The sequence below is a fragment of the Daphnia carinata genome, chromosome 1, assembly GCF_022539665.2.
Source record: "Daphnia carinata strain CSIRO-1 chromosome 1, CSIRO_AGI_Dcar_HiC_V3, whole genome shotgun sequence".
Taxonomy (NCBI): domain Eukaryota; kingdom Metazoa; phylum Arthropoda; class Branchiopoda; order Diplostraca; family Daphniidae; genus Daphnia; species Daphnia carinata.
Window position 1 is genome coordinate 9,090,932 of NC_081331.1, and position 15,988 is coordinate 9,106,919.

At 38.0% G+C, this 15,988-nt stretch overlaps 4 protein-coding genes across 4 annotated transcripts; 1 reads left to right on the forward strand and 3 right to left on the reverse strand.

Moving 5' to 3' along the window:
• Window positions 1-4,864: 4,864 nt before the first annotated feature.
• Window positions 4,865-6,785, reverse strand: LOC130692046 (zinc finger protein PLAGL1-like). The gene is made up of 3 exons (XM_057515113.2): window positions 6,645-6,785; window positions 6,167-6,402; window positions 4,865-6,091 (listed from the first exon to the last, which is right to left on the reverse strand). Exons 2-3 carry the CDS (start codon window positions 6,397-6,399, stop codon window positions 5,059-5,061), a joined length of 1,266 nt encoding a protein of 421 aa, XP_057371096.1. The 5' UTR covers window positions 6,400-6,402; window positions 6,645-6,785; the 3' UTR covers window positions 4,865-5,058.
• A 1,694-nt stretch (window positions 6,786-8,479) lies between these two features.
• Window positions 8,480-10,068, reverse strand: LOC130693817 (lipoyltransferase 1, mitochondrial-like). Its single transcript, XM_057517039.2, has 6 exons — window positions 9,740-10,068; window positions 9,588-9,682; window positions 9,304-9,523; window positions 9,174-9,231; window positions 8,921-9,101; window positions 8,480-8,866 (listed from the first exon to the last, which is right to left on the reverse strand). Exons 1-6 carry the CDS (start codon window positions 9,988-9,990, stop codon window positions 8,541-8,543), a joined length of 1,131 nt encoding a protein of 376 aa, XP_057373022.1. The 5' UTR covers window positions 9,991-10,068; the 3' UTR covers window positions 8,480-8,540.
• A 906-nt stretch (window positions 10,069-10,974) lies between these two features.
• On the forward strand, window positions 10,975-13,867 carry LOC130695103 (anaphase-promoting complex subunit 7-like). Its single transcript, XM_057518231.2, has 13 exons — window positions 10,975-11,214; window positions 11,458-11,674; window positions 11,744-12,035; window positions 12,108-12,291; window positions 12,359-12,496; window positions 12,558-12,623; window positions 12,697-12,800; window positions 12,859-13,003; window positions 13,086-13,164; window positions 13,227-13,276; window positions 13,340-13,485; window positions 13,556-13,676; window positions 13,737-13,867. Exons 1-13 carry the CDS (start codon window positions 11,149-11,151, stop codon window positions 13,809-13,811), a joined length of 1,683 nt encoding a protein of 560 aa, XP_057374214.1. The 5' UTR covers window positions 10,975-11,148; the 3' UTR covers window positions 13,812-13,867.
• A 497-nt stretch (window positions 13,868-14,364) lies between these two features.
• Window positions 14,365-15,815, reverse strand: LOC130695068 (E3 ubiquitin-protein ligase RNF185-like). Its single transcript, XM_057518187.1, has 5 exons — window positions 15,658-15,815; window positions 15,386-15,562; window positions 15,125-15,308; window positions 14,664-14,775; window positions 14,365-14,608 (listed from the first exon to the last, which is right to left on the reverse strand). Exons 2-5 carry the CDS (start codon window positions 15,553-15,555, stop codon window positions 14,499-14,501), a joined length of 576 nt encoding a protein of 191 aa, XP_057374170.1. The 5' UTR covers window positions 15,556-15,562; window positions 15,658-15,815; the 3' UTR covers window positions 14,365-14,498.
• Window positions 15,816-15,988: the final 173 nt, after the last annotated feature.

Here is a 15,988-nt window from a genome sequence, read left to right on the forward strand (position 1 = left end):
ATTCAAGTGTTGATCGGTTATCGTTGTTTTCAACATTGGGAAGGGCTTGGTATTATATGGTGTGAAGCCATTTCTGTGACACGTCTCTCATGAAAATGTGCTTCAGCTGGCTTCAGTGGAACATGCGCAAATTCTCAATGGAATATGTTTACAGTATTATTTTTTGGCGCGTAAATCTCTAACTTTTGAACAATAGAATTTTTTTATTGCCGATTGTTACCCAAAATGTTTCGATTGTTAATTGTCCGAACGTGTACCTAAAAGGCTCTTGTATTATCTTATATATTACATTATATTACACTTATCGTCGCCTTTAGTGGAATATTCTGCTAACTTTCGCCACAGAGCTTGGCTATTTGGATCTTTAAACTCTTCAACGTCAAACGGGAAATTTCCAAACATAAACAGGACGAGTGTTATTCCGTGTATTTGATCGGCCAGGAAATTCCGTACGAGTTTGATCAGCTATGCAAACTCATAAGGAAAGCAATCACATGCACGATTCTCAGTAGTTTTTGTTGGTTTAGCTTTATAATATTGCGTCAACATATATTGGCGAGTGAGATTTCTAGCTCTTCCACAAGCTCGCCTGAACATTCCCCCACGGCTACTAGAGCAGTGCAGATAAATGGTTTTACGGTGGGAGGAGTTACTGCATTGGTACAGTATGTTTCTTTTCAAGTCTCGTGTTGTTTCGTCTGCTAACTGATTTTTTATTTTCTTTACTTTATAAGACTTTACTAGGGAATTCTCCTAAATTTGGTAATAAATTTTAAAAGCACTCAGCATTGTGAAAATTTTTTATTGATCTATAGTTTAACAACGCTGCAAGAAGTTCTGGTGCAATTCGTCATATTATCCTAAAAAACTTCAGTTCAAATAACTTAGAAAAAAAATCGATGAGAGATTTCTTCTTTATTTTTTCCTGATTTTTTGATAAATTTTTTTACTGTTCAAGTAAGTTTCTTTAGCCGATAGGTTGCTGTAACAACCCGTTTAGATGTCACAAGGCAAGAGTAAGAACTGCTTTCAACAGTTGTTTGAACCAAGTTATTCAGGATAGCCAAATTTCTTTAGTGGTCCTCCAATTGAAGCACAAAACCATATAACATGTAAACAAGATTCATTGTTTACTTTATTTATTTTTGATTATTCTCCATTGACTTAAATACCAACCATTATTATGTAACCACTATTAATGTACAAGATCTTCAACATTTTGTAAACACATGAAAGCAGATCAAACCTACGTCCAATCACTGTGCAAAGAGTCACTAACTGCCAATCAGAATTGTGTCCCCCATGGAGTGCAGTTGTTGGGTGAAATTGGCGAAATTATGACATACGCATAATTTTCGAATCAGTCCGGTTTTGTGCAACACTTTCCTACAACGCTAACTGAAAACATGGTTATTCCCGCCCGAATATTGTGTACAATACCTATAGATATTTGTCAGATGATTCCACTGAAATTTCAGTTAGTGTTTCTTTTCGCAGATGGCAGACGCTTGCAGACATTCGTTGACGGCGGTTATCGTACCAGATAATAGGTAAATTCAAAATCGTTTTCATTGGTTCATTAAATTAGTCATCACTTGTGATTCATATCCCTCGGATGAGAGGAATGAAGCAACCATAGTTTCTCTGGTCTATATGTTTAATGTGTCTGTCTGGATGTTTAACGATCCTAGCGCTGAACGACATACGAATATAGGATCCGTACTTTGCGTGGACGTTTGCGTACAGTTTATGGTGATGAAGCAAAAGACGGGAAAACTCCGTTTTTTCTATAGTTAATTCTTTTTATTCTGTCGTTCGCCACATGGCTTAGTTTGCCTATGCTTTAATTAGCTTAATTTCTGCACATTTATTACACACTTTGCTTAGTTTTAAGCAGAAAAATTCTCATTTTTAGTTCAAATACTTCATTTATCTTATACCAACCTATATGATCATTTCAAAAATCCCAAGCTTTTAAAATTACTCGTCCGTTATCTTTGATATCAACACAGCTAACTCTCCATTTTTAAATTTAAAAAATGAATATGCACATTTAAATCTATACAAAATGTTAAAGTTTTCTTTTTTCAGTTCATTTTTTCAGTTCATCGGTTTTTTAATAAACATTTTCTAGAATGATTTACGGGGGTTATCTGATTCTACTGATCTGTACTTTCTCTTCTGTAAAAATTAACTGCATTTGGGATTCCACAATTCGACTAAGTGGTAAAGTCAAATTTGTTAGGTAATTTGTTTGTTTTTTTATCTACTCCAGTGCAGTGATAGTGTTATCTCCTCGGAAATCGTCGACTAATTTCACAAAAATTGTTCCTGTAAAGGAATTCGGATTATGCAATCACATAGGTTTCTTCTTTGGTAACACTATTAACTAGGGTGGGCAAGTTGTAAGGAAACCTTTTCGTGGAATACATCATATTCCTGTTACAAACGGGGAATATTATTAAAATAGTTTAGCTTTGGCGACGATACAAATATCTTTTCTCATAGTCAATGTTATGAAAAGCAACAGTTCCTTCCACGTTAATGTAAAAGACTTAAGATAAATATACGCCTTATGTAAGCTGCCGACCTCTAGATTATTACTTTTGAAAAACTAAACATTGTTGTCGTATTGTTTGTATATCGATGAACCACTGCGTATGTCCAGCCGTAATATGCGGGTAATTGTTGTTCCTGGACGCCTCATTAAACACGAAGTCTTTAAATTTGTTTATTTACCTAGTTATCTACGCTCTGTGCATAAGCTGTGATTGACTGGCAGGAAGGCAACATTTTTGAAAAAGGAATTCAAACTGTTGCTCACCTTGCTAAGCTGGACACTGCAAACTGATTTTGCAAGGGCAAAGGGTCGGCAATGTGAACTACGGTGAGCAAGAGCAGATGAATCCGAAAATTAGGTTTAACAAGCCGCTTACCTAGCCGACCATTGATAACTTATAAACGTTTACAGTCAACCAATTTGAGGCTTTCAACTGGTCAAGGGTGCTAGGAAATGCTACATTATTTTATTGGTTTTAAAATCACTTTCAGTATTGTAATTGACTATTCCTTTTTACGTTCATTTATTCATTCATAGCATTTCTTTCTTTTCTTACTTCGCTTAAAAAATTTTGCCTACTTTGCGTAGATGTTTCCTATTTCGAACAACAACGCGGATGAGCTTCTTGTATTGTCTTACGTAATGATCATCGTCTGTGGCGCAGTTCTTATGTCATTTAACTTTTCTTTGGAAGACTGCTACCGACTCCTCCACGAATAAAGAATTTTCACTGTCAAAACATGCACAGTAGTACACTGTGTGCTATTTCAGATGAACCCATGTTGATTACAGCATCAGGATCTTCTGGTACACTTCCGAATACGTCGGCAATCAGCATTGACCTTGACAACAAAGTAAGGGTGTATTCTAATTACGCCCATATGATCCTTTTTCACCATGCATGCGGAAAAGAAATAGAATGTAGCTCAACAGGATTTCCCACTGAAATTTTTTCTTGTGCAAAAGAATTTTATGATGTTTACCTTAAATCCGTTCGATGCAATTTCGTTCATAAAGATTTCAAAATGCCTCCCCAGTGGATTCAATTTGCTTCATTCGATCACGTCTACAACATTGCCTGCTTTAATCAACGAGATAATCATAAAGTTCACATTTTTGTTAAACGAATTCTCACAAGTAAGGCGATATTTTAAACCTGTATCACCAGCAATATTGCAAACTGTAGTTATGTCTTCCGGTCAGTTACATTTCGATGGTAAAAAAAAAAAAAATTCATCTTTAAGATTTTCAAGAATCCGAGTTCCGTCAAGCTAAAGAGAAAAGCTGAACGAAAGTGATACGTTTGAAGTTGTTCATTTGCGTTGCAGTATCCAGGTACCAATGAGTGGAACTTAAATGCATCTTGCAAACAGAAGAGGAACTTCTTGTTGTTGTTCTTGAGGGATCACCCACAATTGTGCCCTTGCAAGGACGAACAGGTAGCGCAACATTTCGAGAAACTCATCCACATCCAAAATGCTCGATAGATGTGTGGCGGGCCAATTGCTGTGACAGACGTTGACCTTGGGGGTATTTATCATCCGTTTTAATACAGAGCACATGCCCTCATTCGATCTCGTTCTCGGAAAAATGGCCCCGGCAACAAAAACTGAATGGCGAGCGAGGTCACATTTTTTTGGGGGTCTCAACTTCTTCGGCTGGTTCCTTCTTTTTCGTCGCGATTTCAAAGAACTAACCGCGAAGGTCAAAACCTCGCTGGTCATGAACTCTTTCGATTTACATTGCAACTTTATTTTATTTAATTTATTTTTGCAGATAGGGAAAGGGAGAGAGAGAGAGAGGAGAGGAAGGTGGCATGACTGGGGAAATGAGGGGAAACATTAAGAACTGTAAATACATAAGGCGCATATTGTTCTGCTTTGGTTCATGTACGCATTAGGCAACTGCATGTTTTTCAACGTTATATCTACGCTGAAAAAAAAATCAATATCTTATTTTTGTTCGGAGATATTTCTCTTATTGCTTGCCCGATGGTAATGCAAAACCCAGTTTTACCTGCGTGAAGCAGACCACACCCTACCGCCTCAACCATAGGCGCCGATCCAATAATTTTTGTTTTAAAGAAATGCCACCATACGGGTTTCATTTCTTATTGTGGATCAGTCGCATGTTGAAATCTGCTCAGAAAAGAAATCATCCCTCGCAGAAACATTTCTGGGAAAGGTTCCACTAACGCGAAAGGGTCATTTCCCAGAACGGATCTAACGTCCCAATGCGCAAAGAATGTGCACGTGTTTTCTTGTGTGTGTGTGACAACCTGATGTGTGTACCGAAAAGAGAAGGTTTTGAAACGACTGTTGCATATATATTTTTTGAGGGGAAAGAATAGTAAATTGCAAATAACGACAAAACCATTCTATTGGTAGAACAATTTGAAAGAAATGCACAAAAATGACAAGGCGAACTCAGCCAGGGGAGAGGAACAAAAAAGAAACAGGTGTCCACGAGGGACATAACTAATGAAAAAGGGAGAGAATTTAAGGGCTTTGATCACCAGTCTGATAGCGTTTGGACATGCGTAGTTTCTTAGGCACATATGTGAAATCCTTTTCCGACTCTATGACTGACTCCTTATTGGCCGGTGGAGGTGAGGGACGGTAAAGATCAACCATATGCCACGATCGTTTTTGTCCCAGACAGGCATCAGCATGATCAGACATGGACGAATCCGTGTCGGCATGAAGTTCGTGACTATTGTGACTAGCTTCGATCCTTTCTGCGAACGTCGAGAACTCGCTGTGCTGATGCAGAGTTGAACTAGATAAACGGCCAATCGACCAGTGATTCGACGCTGTTGTGACAACGCAAGACGTGGCTGGCGCATCCAGCACATCCTGGCCGGCACAGTAAACGAAGCTGGCCAGCGAGGAGCGTTTGGGCAACTCTTCTTTGACGCCCAGAATGACGTCAATCGCATGACGAAGAGGCAGACTAGAAGCTTCTCTCGGAACTGTTTGACTCTTGGACGATTCGAACCTCGTCATTGCGCACGGCTCTTGGGACCGGCAACGAAGAGATTCTTGACTTAGCGAGTCATAGTTCCATCGCTGCTCACCTCGAATCGGATGTTCAACAGCAGTTGGCGAATCGGCCAGCGGGGTGCTATTTGGCGGGTTGATCAGCTGAGTTGAGTACGAATCGTACGGTGACTGGTAAATCCATTGCATCACCTCAGCGTCATGAGCAGGTTGACTTAGTAAGCTTGCAAGGATTGGGTTGTGATCACGCGATGGAGGCGGCACGCAGTAGGATTTGTTCGAATCGTCCGCGTGGTAAAAATCAACTTCCGGAGACGAGCGGTCGTGTTGAGTTGATTGGCCCGACGACGACGACGTCGAATATTTATCTCCACTTTCATGTATCTTCATGTGCCTTTCCAAATTACTTTTATGTGAAGTGGCGTAGTCGCAGAGGCTACAGGCGAATTCTTTGTAGCCTGAATGAACGGCATGGTGGCGCCGGAGCAAAGCTCGACGGCAAAACACCCGAGAACAAATTGTACATATATACCTACATTTTCGAAAATCGAAACACTGAAACAATTAACGTCGTTTAGACAACACTTGTTGAAAATGAAATGATTACCCATGGCGATGGAATGCTGCAGTGTGGTGCCGTAACGCTGCCTTGTTAGCAAAACGACTACCACAACACTCGAGGACGGCGGTGCTCTGTTCGTGCATCGTCGCTGTGTGCCGCTTTAAATTGTTACGCCTATCAGTCCTGTACGGACAAAGTGTACAGGCAAAGAGGCGCTTCTCTTGTATAGAACTCCTCTCTTCTCTCAAGTAAACTTCGAGCAGTTCTGATTGCGCCATGACCTACGGAAATCAAATCATCACATTAGTTGCATCACAGACCCACGTGGACATACAAAACACGCCATCACGTTGTGGAAGTGAAGCTCGTTCACTTGCCATGGTTGGCCAAACGATACTCATTCATCTAACAATGCCTCCACATAGACCGTGTTGCGAAACACGCTGGACAATTTGCAACTCGCGATAACTTATACTTCCGATTCTTCACGTTCTAGTCAACAATGATTTGTAATGAAACTCACCGTTTAAGTGGTTCGGAGGAGCAGATCTAAATGTAACCGAACGGACAAACACTGAGATGAATTTGTGTCCCACGTACTTTGCTAAACGATGTCGTAAATCCTTAGAAGTGCTACTGTATTAAGACAGTGAACGACTGTCTCGAAACGTTCGATAGCGTTGTATACTATAGTTTTTAACTCCTCCTTCCTCGCCCTCCCCTCTCATTATTCTCACAACTCAGGGAAAAAAGGCGTCCCTGCCTCTGCGACTACTTGCATTACTCCCCAAAGAATTGCGAGATTCGCTTTTCGAGAAGAAAGGGAGCAACATCCCCCAGCCTCCACCACCGAGAAAAAAAAAAGAAAAGGTCCGAGAAAAGGTAATGCGCTAGACGAACTTGCTCAGAAATATGCAAAAGTCTGAGAAACTCAAAATTTTTTCATTTTTTTTTCTTTTCTTTCTTTTTGTTATACCAATATTCAAGACACCTAAATATCGGCAAATGTCTCTTTTTACAGCCCCCTTCTTCTGTTAGTTTTCTTCGGAGAAAAATCAGTTTGTTGATCGAAGGTCGAATTTGTTTGAATGTATTTCCGTTTGTTCCTAAACATTCATTTTTTAGTTTTAGGTATTCATTTGAACATTTTTCAGCATTATATCTACGCCATTTCTCATTTACCATATCCGTATAATCAGTAAGCTCTGAGCGTAATTTACTTTTATGACGTTTAAGTTCTGCGACGAATGGACCTTGAAACTTAAGTCTTGATCAAGGTTTTATGTCTTAAACCAGGTTCAATTTTTCCAGGTTTACTGTCGTTTTGTGTCTCACCTTTTGGGGGAATGGGACGCATAGGGAGCATGCAGACGGTGACCTTTTGTCGACTTGTGATTTTGTACGTTCGTTATCGCAAATGAAGGCAGTATTCTACTATAGCATAATATTTTTGAAACGTTACATAGAAGTTGATTCGAACTAATAATTTCTTTGGAAATGAACCAGAAAACTTGGGCGTAAAGTATTTTATTTTTGGTTCAGCGGCGAAATCAGTTTGTCTAAACGAAATAATTTTTTATTCAAGTAATAATTAATGTATGCTACAACTACACTTTTAATTGCGATTACTAGCATAGTTTTCGTAGATGAAATTTGGTACTGTATATGCTCAAAACTACAAGAAATAATTATTATTTAGTTGATACTACATGATTGTACGAATTGTTTGATTGAAAAACCAATGTTATGAAGTAAATAACCATCGCCGTTGTCAACGATACCGATTGGGTTTATGACAAAAACGCGCATTTGAAACTAGAGAGCTGAAAGAGATTTCACATTCGCCGTGGTTTTTTTGTTCAGATTCTTTCCATCTTATAGAACTATAAGCGCTCTCTTAACTTGACTCCAAAAGTTCGTTTTTTTTCAAGTTAAAGAAATCATTTCTTCTCGGGTTTTCGGAGAATCACGCAATAGTTTATTACACACTGTGAAGCTAAGGTTCCTTCTCCTTTTGCTGAGGAAACGCGCCGTTATAGAATTGAGATTGTATGAAATTAGGTAGAATTTAAAAAGCATAATAACACTAATGAATGCGTAGTAGTGCGCAAAAATGTTATACTATCACCGACAACACGTTAAAGATCACAATATAATGCAATTTCATACTTCTGCCATACAGTTATCTTTTCTATTTCATTTGATATTTTGATAAGTGCTTCCCTAGTGTGATTAACGATCAAACAATTAAACATTAGTTATTTGATTCGAACTGTTAAATAAATGTTTAATCACCACACACAAAATTTATTATTAATTGAGCTATAAAACGTAGAACTTTGGACATAATGCTCACTAAAATTTACAAAGTTATGTGTTTCAATCGAATTTAAATGTCGAGACAACTCTTGGAAAGACATCAGACTGACGTTAAGCATAGCGTCAACAAAATTTCTTTTAAATTTGAAAAACGGTCTTCACCCACAGTTCCAAAAACGCTGGTATTTGAAATGACGTAATGTAATTCACTATCTAATTTTTGATTCACTAATAACGTGTTCAGACTTAGGGCATCTTGTTTGCCGATGGTGACGTCTTGGAAATGTAGCCTTTCTATTTTCCCATTCAACACCTGAATTTTGACCTCTGAACTTTGACTACCAATTGGACAGCAAAGGGAAAAACATGGGGTCTTCCCATAGATCCATTGCCAGGCTGAGAATGACTGTTTGATCAGGTCCAAACCTAAAATGTCCAAAGAATATGCATGCTGCCAAGTTATTATTATAACAAAATTACCAGGAAAATTTTCTTCGGACGGAGTTACAAAATCGACTTCTTGAAAACTTAACGGAGAATTCTTGATGTAATAACATCCTAGTATGTTTATAACTTCATCAACTGATATCTCGGGACAACAAGCTTTGAGGTTCAACGTTGGAGATCGGACACTGGGTGTAGAATTACTCTGAATCCCAAGCTTGAATGTTGACAAAATAAAATGATTTTTTAATATGAGGGAGTTTAAACAGGAATGTTTCCATCTTCATACCTCATGTACACTCAACATTTGATGTAGTAATGATGCATCAACATCAACAAGGAGAGTACTGTGGACAAAGAAGTAAGAATATTGTTGGTGAGAACATACGATAAATCTGTTAAGAAATAATGTTGCTAACCAATGGTGATAAGCATTCCGATGGCCAAGCTTTGATGCAGTTCCAGACACTTTGTAGCTGTTAAACAGGATATCTTCTCTAGGTGAAATTGATAGATCTAAATTCCAATGACTTCTGATAGACCCACAAATGGTTTCAAGGTTAGATTTCCTATTGTATCTGGCTCGTGATGTGAAAAATGAGCAGTTCAAATTGCCTTGATCATGGTACACTGTGCCTCCTATCACAACCACATCTGTCAAAAACATGATTGATAAAAGAAACCACAATTGTGACATACCTACCTCCACTATTCCGGCGTGACAAATATACACTGTTCTGTGACAGATTCTTTAAATTTACTTCTAGCCATGGATTTTGATGTCTACCGATGACTACACTGTGAAAATGTGATTACATAATGACAGCATACTATATTAAAGTAGAAATCACTAACCATGGTGTATTAACCCACATAAAAAGAAGTGACTGATTTTCAAAATCAAAATTTTTATAAAACCAATCTTCTAATGCAAGATTCTCGAAGATGTTGGTACTTTTGGAAACAAAAACCAACTTTTTCGATACGTCGTCTGTAATACTTCGTGTCGCTATGATAGATACAGGATAATAGAAATTCATATTGCCAAGACGCGTAATTTTTACTTGGTGACGAAGGAGTAAATAACTGTTTCGAAAAAAATTCATGGCAGCTTTGCTTGCACGAAACCGAGAAAAATAAAAAAATTATCTATTCGAGAGGTAGATGCAAATAGAGATTGGTTCTGTGACGTCTGCTAGAAACCGAAAACCGTCGCCAGATGGGGAATTCTCCCCTTGACATGCCAAATTTCCAATGATATTTTATGGCAATAGATTACACGGGCCTTGGCCCTTGGCCTCGGCTCGCCATGGCAATGTATTTCACGCAAGAAAAGTAGGGCTCAAGCCCGCGTAAAATGTTTTTTTTAAAGCCACTTTTGCAAATGTATTTATTTATTTTCTTCGATTTGCCCGAAGTAGGTTCGTCTGTTATTTGGCCCATGCCTCATCCGCGTTTTCAAGTGGGCAATGAAACGGCGCAATTTACAAAGCCTAGCTCCATTACCTGGTTCGAAACCCCTATATTCCTATTTCTATTCCGTTTACACTGATTTTTTACCCCGGCGTTTGGCACTTTTATTTTAGTTTCTGCACTATGTAACTTAATTTACAAATTGTATTTCTTAGGAGACTCGTTTTAAATTAGATGCCATTTAAGTCGCCATTTTAAAAAATGGCAGTAGACCTACCCGGTTTACGCAGGAAAACCAGCTCAACTTACCCTATATAGCAGATTACCTTGGGCATAACAAAAATGGTGTCTAGACTTTAACACCCAACCCTACTTATAGTGGTTTAGCGCCAAATCTGCCCTACCTCTCTTTAAAAAAGTAAATAATAAAAAACTCTGCCCACTGATGGCTTAAAAATAAATCGCCGTTCTTCTATTCGCGCAGGATACTGTTTACAATATATGGTATACTGCATCCCCGTATGTTGCGCACACTGCGGACTGTTTCAGTATGGGAAAGTGCGGACTGCTGCCAAATTTTTTGAGCCATCCTGCGGCTAAAAGTCCGCAGTTTGTTCAGTGTGCACTCTGCAATCTGCGTCCGCACTTTACTCTTGTCCCATGTCGTCTTGTTGACTTCACATTGAGTCGAAAGTCGAACGAACTTAACGACCGTCATCTGAAAGCCCTTATAGTTATAGAATTTTAAGTTGCAACATCTGAGTACTGTATTAGTAGTATTATACTGAAGACTTATTCTTCAGTTCAGTTTGTGCCACTTGATATTTATACGCCATAATTCAATAATTATTATGATTCTCCAAGAACAGATTCAAATACTGTTCGATAACAAACTTTTTACAAATATTGTTGCGCTGGTGAGTCAAGATTTTTGAATACTATTTGTTATTCTTTCTAAATTGAGTAAGGAATTCCATCGCATGTCGTATTTATTTTAGTCTTTTTTTTTATGCGACCCAACTATCATTAGACATCCAGTTTGCATCTTAGTTAGTTACTCTTACTTTCTCATACTTGCATGTTAGTTACACTTATTGCTGACAATTAATTTATGATCTATCTTGTTGGAAGAAATGCAGATATATATTTGAATTCTTTAGGCTCCAATGGTTCTTTCAGCAAATGACAACAATCCTGAGCTCTTATCCCCTTCAAGTGTAGCTCAGACAATGGTATATCTAGCAGATTCATTCCTTGAGCAGAAGGAATATGGTAAAGCGGAAGCCTATTATAGAAAAGCCCTAGATTTACGGAAAACCATATCCAAGCAAAGAGGACTAGGAAGCAGTGCTGCCAAGGAACTTTCTGCAGAGACAGGTTTATCTGCCCTTTTCTTAAATAGTTTCTTTCTTTTAAATAGTTTTTTTCTGCTGTAATGATTCATAGAGATTCGCTATCAGATGCACATTTGTCACCTTGCTTTGAAACAACCAGTACAAGCTTTACTGGTATTGCAAGGCATCCCAGCCAAACTACGCTCTGTTAAGGTTAATATGGCCTTGGGTAAATTGTATGTAATGAATGGACTTGAGCGCCCAGCCATATCTGCATTCAAAGAAGTAATTCGTGAATGCCCATTGGCCCTTGAGGCCATACTAGCTTTAATTAAACTTGGGGTTAGCTATGTTGAACTTTTACGTTTGATTTTTAATGGAAGCCCATCAAACAATTTAGATTGGTAAGTATGAAAAAAATTTTAATGGTTAACTCTGTTTCTTTGTCCCTGTAATTTGAAACTCAAATTTTCAAGGATTGCTCAGTGGATCAAAGGGCAGTGCCACCTTCATTCTTGTGAATATCTTAGTGCTTCTACCATATTTTGCCACCTGCAAGATGCATCATTACTAAAAGATGATGTGACAAACTTGATCTCACAAGGAACAACTTTTTTTTTGGCCGGTGATTTTACTAGCGCCCTTCAGCCACTTCAGCGCGTACGTTTATTCTTCAACATTCAATGAATTCATTTCTAATTTAACAGCTTCATCCTTTGTCGATAAGGCCCACGCTCTCGATCCTCTATCGTTAAAAGGCATGGATATTTTAGCCGTCGTATTAGCGAATGAAAAAAAAAGTGCAGAGCTTGAAGCGCTTGCGCTCAAGCTCATCTCCGTTTCCGATTCCAGTTTCGAGTCGTGGGTAAAAGTCTACGTGCAGTTTTAGTGATTTACATCTTTAAACTCTGTCTGAATTTAATTAGGTAGCAATGGGATACCATTATCTTCTGTCACGAAAGCTAACCCGAGCTCTATACCTTGCACACAAAGTAAGCAAAATTTTTCAAAGCGTTTCGCAAACCCCTGTAAACAATGTTAACAAATGAGGTATGTTGGTTGTAGGCATGTACGTGTTGTACACCATCGCCTGGTATTGAGCCTCTTATTCTAAAGGGAACGGTTTTACAAGAGCTGAAGAAGTGGCCAGAAGCGATAACACATTTCAGGTAATGCTTCACATTAAAAATATTTAACTTCCTTTCATTTTGGGTAATAATTCGTTAGGGAAGGACTGCAAATAGCGCCACATCGATTCGAAATCTATCGTGGTATCGTTCACTGTTACTTGGCTCTTCAGCGGAGTCGAGAAGCCATGAATATTGCTGCCAGCTCGCTTCATCACATCGGCCACACACCACGCACTTTCACGGTTAGCATTTTATTTGGATTTGTTCCTTTTTGGAAATGTGCCGCCTTAGACGTCACTATTGATTTCATAAATTTCTTCCTAGCTTTACGCATCCGTTCTTCTAAAAGACCCAGTTACAAACGCAAAAGGCAAAGTCTTCCTTGAAAGAGCTTTGAATATGGGTAAAGCAAATATTATTCAAGTAATCGCAAAAAGCGAATAATGTAAATTCAATATTTGTGTAGATCCCGATACGCGCCTGCCGTGTTTCTTTTAATCGACTCATACGAGCAGGTAAGTGTTCGCTGCAAAACTACAGAAATTCTTCTGTACGTATTTTATACCAAATATGTGCAGGCCGGTCAGAGATCGAAAGCTATTGAATTGCTTAATAAGCAAATTAATCAACAACCGTCAAATCGACTACATCATATATTAGGAGACTTGCTGGTAAAAAACGGGGAGATGGATAAAGCTTTGGAACAGTATAATTCCGCGCTTATGTACTATAAAACTTGCTCTTGTATTGATGCCCACTACGATGCAATAATGAGTTAATTGTGGTAATTTTAGGCTTGAGCCGAATAATGTGAAAACTATGGAGGCCATAAATAGGCTAGAAAATGCTTTGGTTGCGAAATTAGAAAACCATCTTGATTTGGAAGCAGATGATATTCCCGATTCTGACGAAGAGGTAAACACAATTTATGTTGCAGATTTGCAATATCAAATAATATTTTGCATGATTTTTTAGCCAACCATTGAAGAAGTTGACATCGACCCCATGGGCGGAATGTGGGCCGACATGAACTTGGATCAGTTCAGGTAGCATGTTCCATGACGTAAAGTTTAAACAAATCGCAAATACATTTCTTCGAGAAAGAACTGTTCACAATCCTTAGAGAACTAGACTAACGCTTTTATTAAGACAACTCATTTCTTGGTATGGTAAGATGACAAGTCGCGTTTGGCAGTGTAGTTATAATATAGGCCTACTTCTCAGTCATTTGGAATATTGCTTACTTCTACCTCTGTTTATGAGAGGCGTACGACTAATTCTTCACAAGTGGCATTGGATGTATGGCCACGATTCTCCAATGTTCATTTATTATTATTTATTTTTCATTATCCATGTCCATCGCATTTTGTGGGATGCCAAAGAATTGTTCCCGTGCTCAAATAACTTAGCTTGCTAATGAGGACACCGAAGCTCAGCAGAGGCTCTGTAGTTCGTTAATCGAATTGATACTACAGCAAAATCAGTTGTATAACTAGACACGTACTGTATCCGAATTAAGAGCGTACCGTCGTAAATTTTTCTCATTCACGACTTCATGTTGCCACTACATAGACATGTAAAGTAATAAAGGTATGCGCAATCGTTTCAGGACGTTTCACTTTTAATCTTCATATATATATATAAATCCACTATCTAGAGAATTTCGAGAACTTTAACAAAGTATAAATTTCTCGGAATCTTGAGGATAAAAAATATACAACACAGAAAACCATAGGTTTAAGCTACCAGTAACCAAAAGATAAAAAGAATTGCAACCCAGAGGAAAAGTTGTGACAAAAATCGTTCATCTTCTAAATTGGCAGGATTAGTCCCGTGGGCACCATGACCTACATAAACAGCTATTATGAATTGAACTGTTTTTCGTTAAGAATAACATTTCACCTCTGATGACAGGATCACCAAAATTGAAAGTGGAAGCAAACAATCCAAACGGAAAAGCACCAATTCCAAATGACATTTGAAATCCTCCATCAAAACCAAAATTAGAAAAAGCCTAATATAATTTCAAGAGTTAATTAAAATCGACATCACAGGTTTTGCTCTTTTGAAGGCGTACTAGCGGTAATGATAAAGTACGGTTACGTTACAAGAAATGATATCCTTCAAGTTAATAACTTGCTCATTTACATTATGTTAACGTAATTCATATTCCTAATAATCACATACAATTTCAAGTAATACATGCAGCCTAATGCTGAGCCATTTTCAGTTTAGCACTAATAACACATAAATGCTGTAAAAGAGATCTGGCAAAAAATTATATATTTTAAAAGAACTTTCTTTCACATGGGCAAAATTGTGGACAAATAGTCATTACATTAATGAAAAGAAAATAAACATACCCCTGTATTTTCAGGTTCTGTTCTTTGACCTTGTGGCCGAGGTGGTAATTTTTCCCTTGGATCTTCCTTTGAACCTCCACGACCATATAAAGGGATTACCTTATCTCTACTTATTGCAGCTTTACAGACAGGACAGGACTGCCTATTAGGCCTCGTCTCAAGCCATTGATGCAAACATGGCCAGCTTCTCCAACAAAAGATAAATGCAAATAAAAAAACATTATGTTTGCATTACTAAAGCACAATATAAAATATTTTTACCAAAAAAGGTGTCCACACATACTAATAACTGCATCTTTTGCTGTATCCAAACATATGTTACATTCAAAGGCTCTTTCTTCTTCACCTCTGCCTTCGTTTCGCTTATTCTCTGTGTTTTCACCTCCTGTACTATTTCGTGGAGACGTGTCAGATTCTTCGTCCACAGCCATTCTAATTCTAGAAGGTATTAATAGGTCAAAAACCAGTTTTTAAATAAACCATGAGAAGAACACACGAGAATGAAATTGTGTCTTAATAAATAAAATGTTTACTATTAATCGTGAACGAATTAAACGCTAAGCTTTTTGTCTTAATTTTGACATCAGTCCAATATCTTTCACAGCAACATTCAGTATGCTACCACTCACTATCCAATACAAACCTTCAACTACGTCGTAAAGGTTGCCAGTATTCATCAATTCCGCACCACTTTGGTCTGACAAGTGTGAACTGTGAAGTGAAGTGTCAAATCAAAATCAAACATTTACAATCCACTGCACAGGTTGCGTTGCATTTGTTTTCAGGTATATGCAAAATTTTTAGCTACCATAATCCAAAACAAATAATTTTTAATTATAAAGTAAATCGAGCATTTTAAGCAGT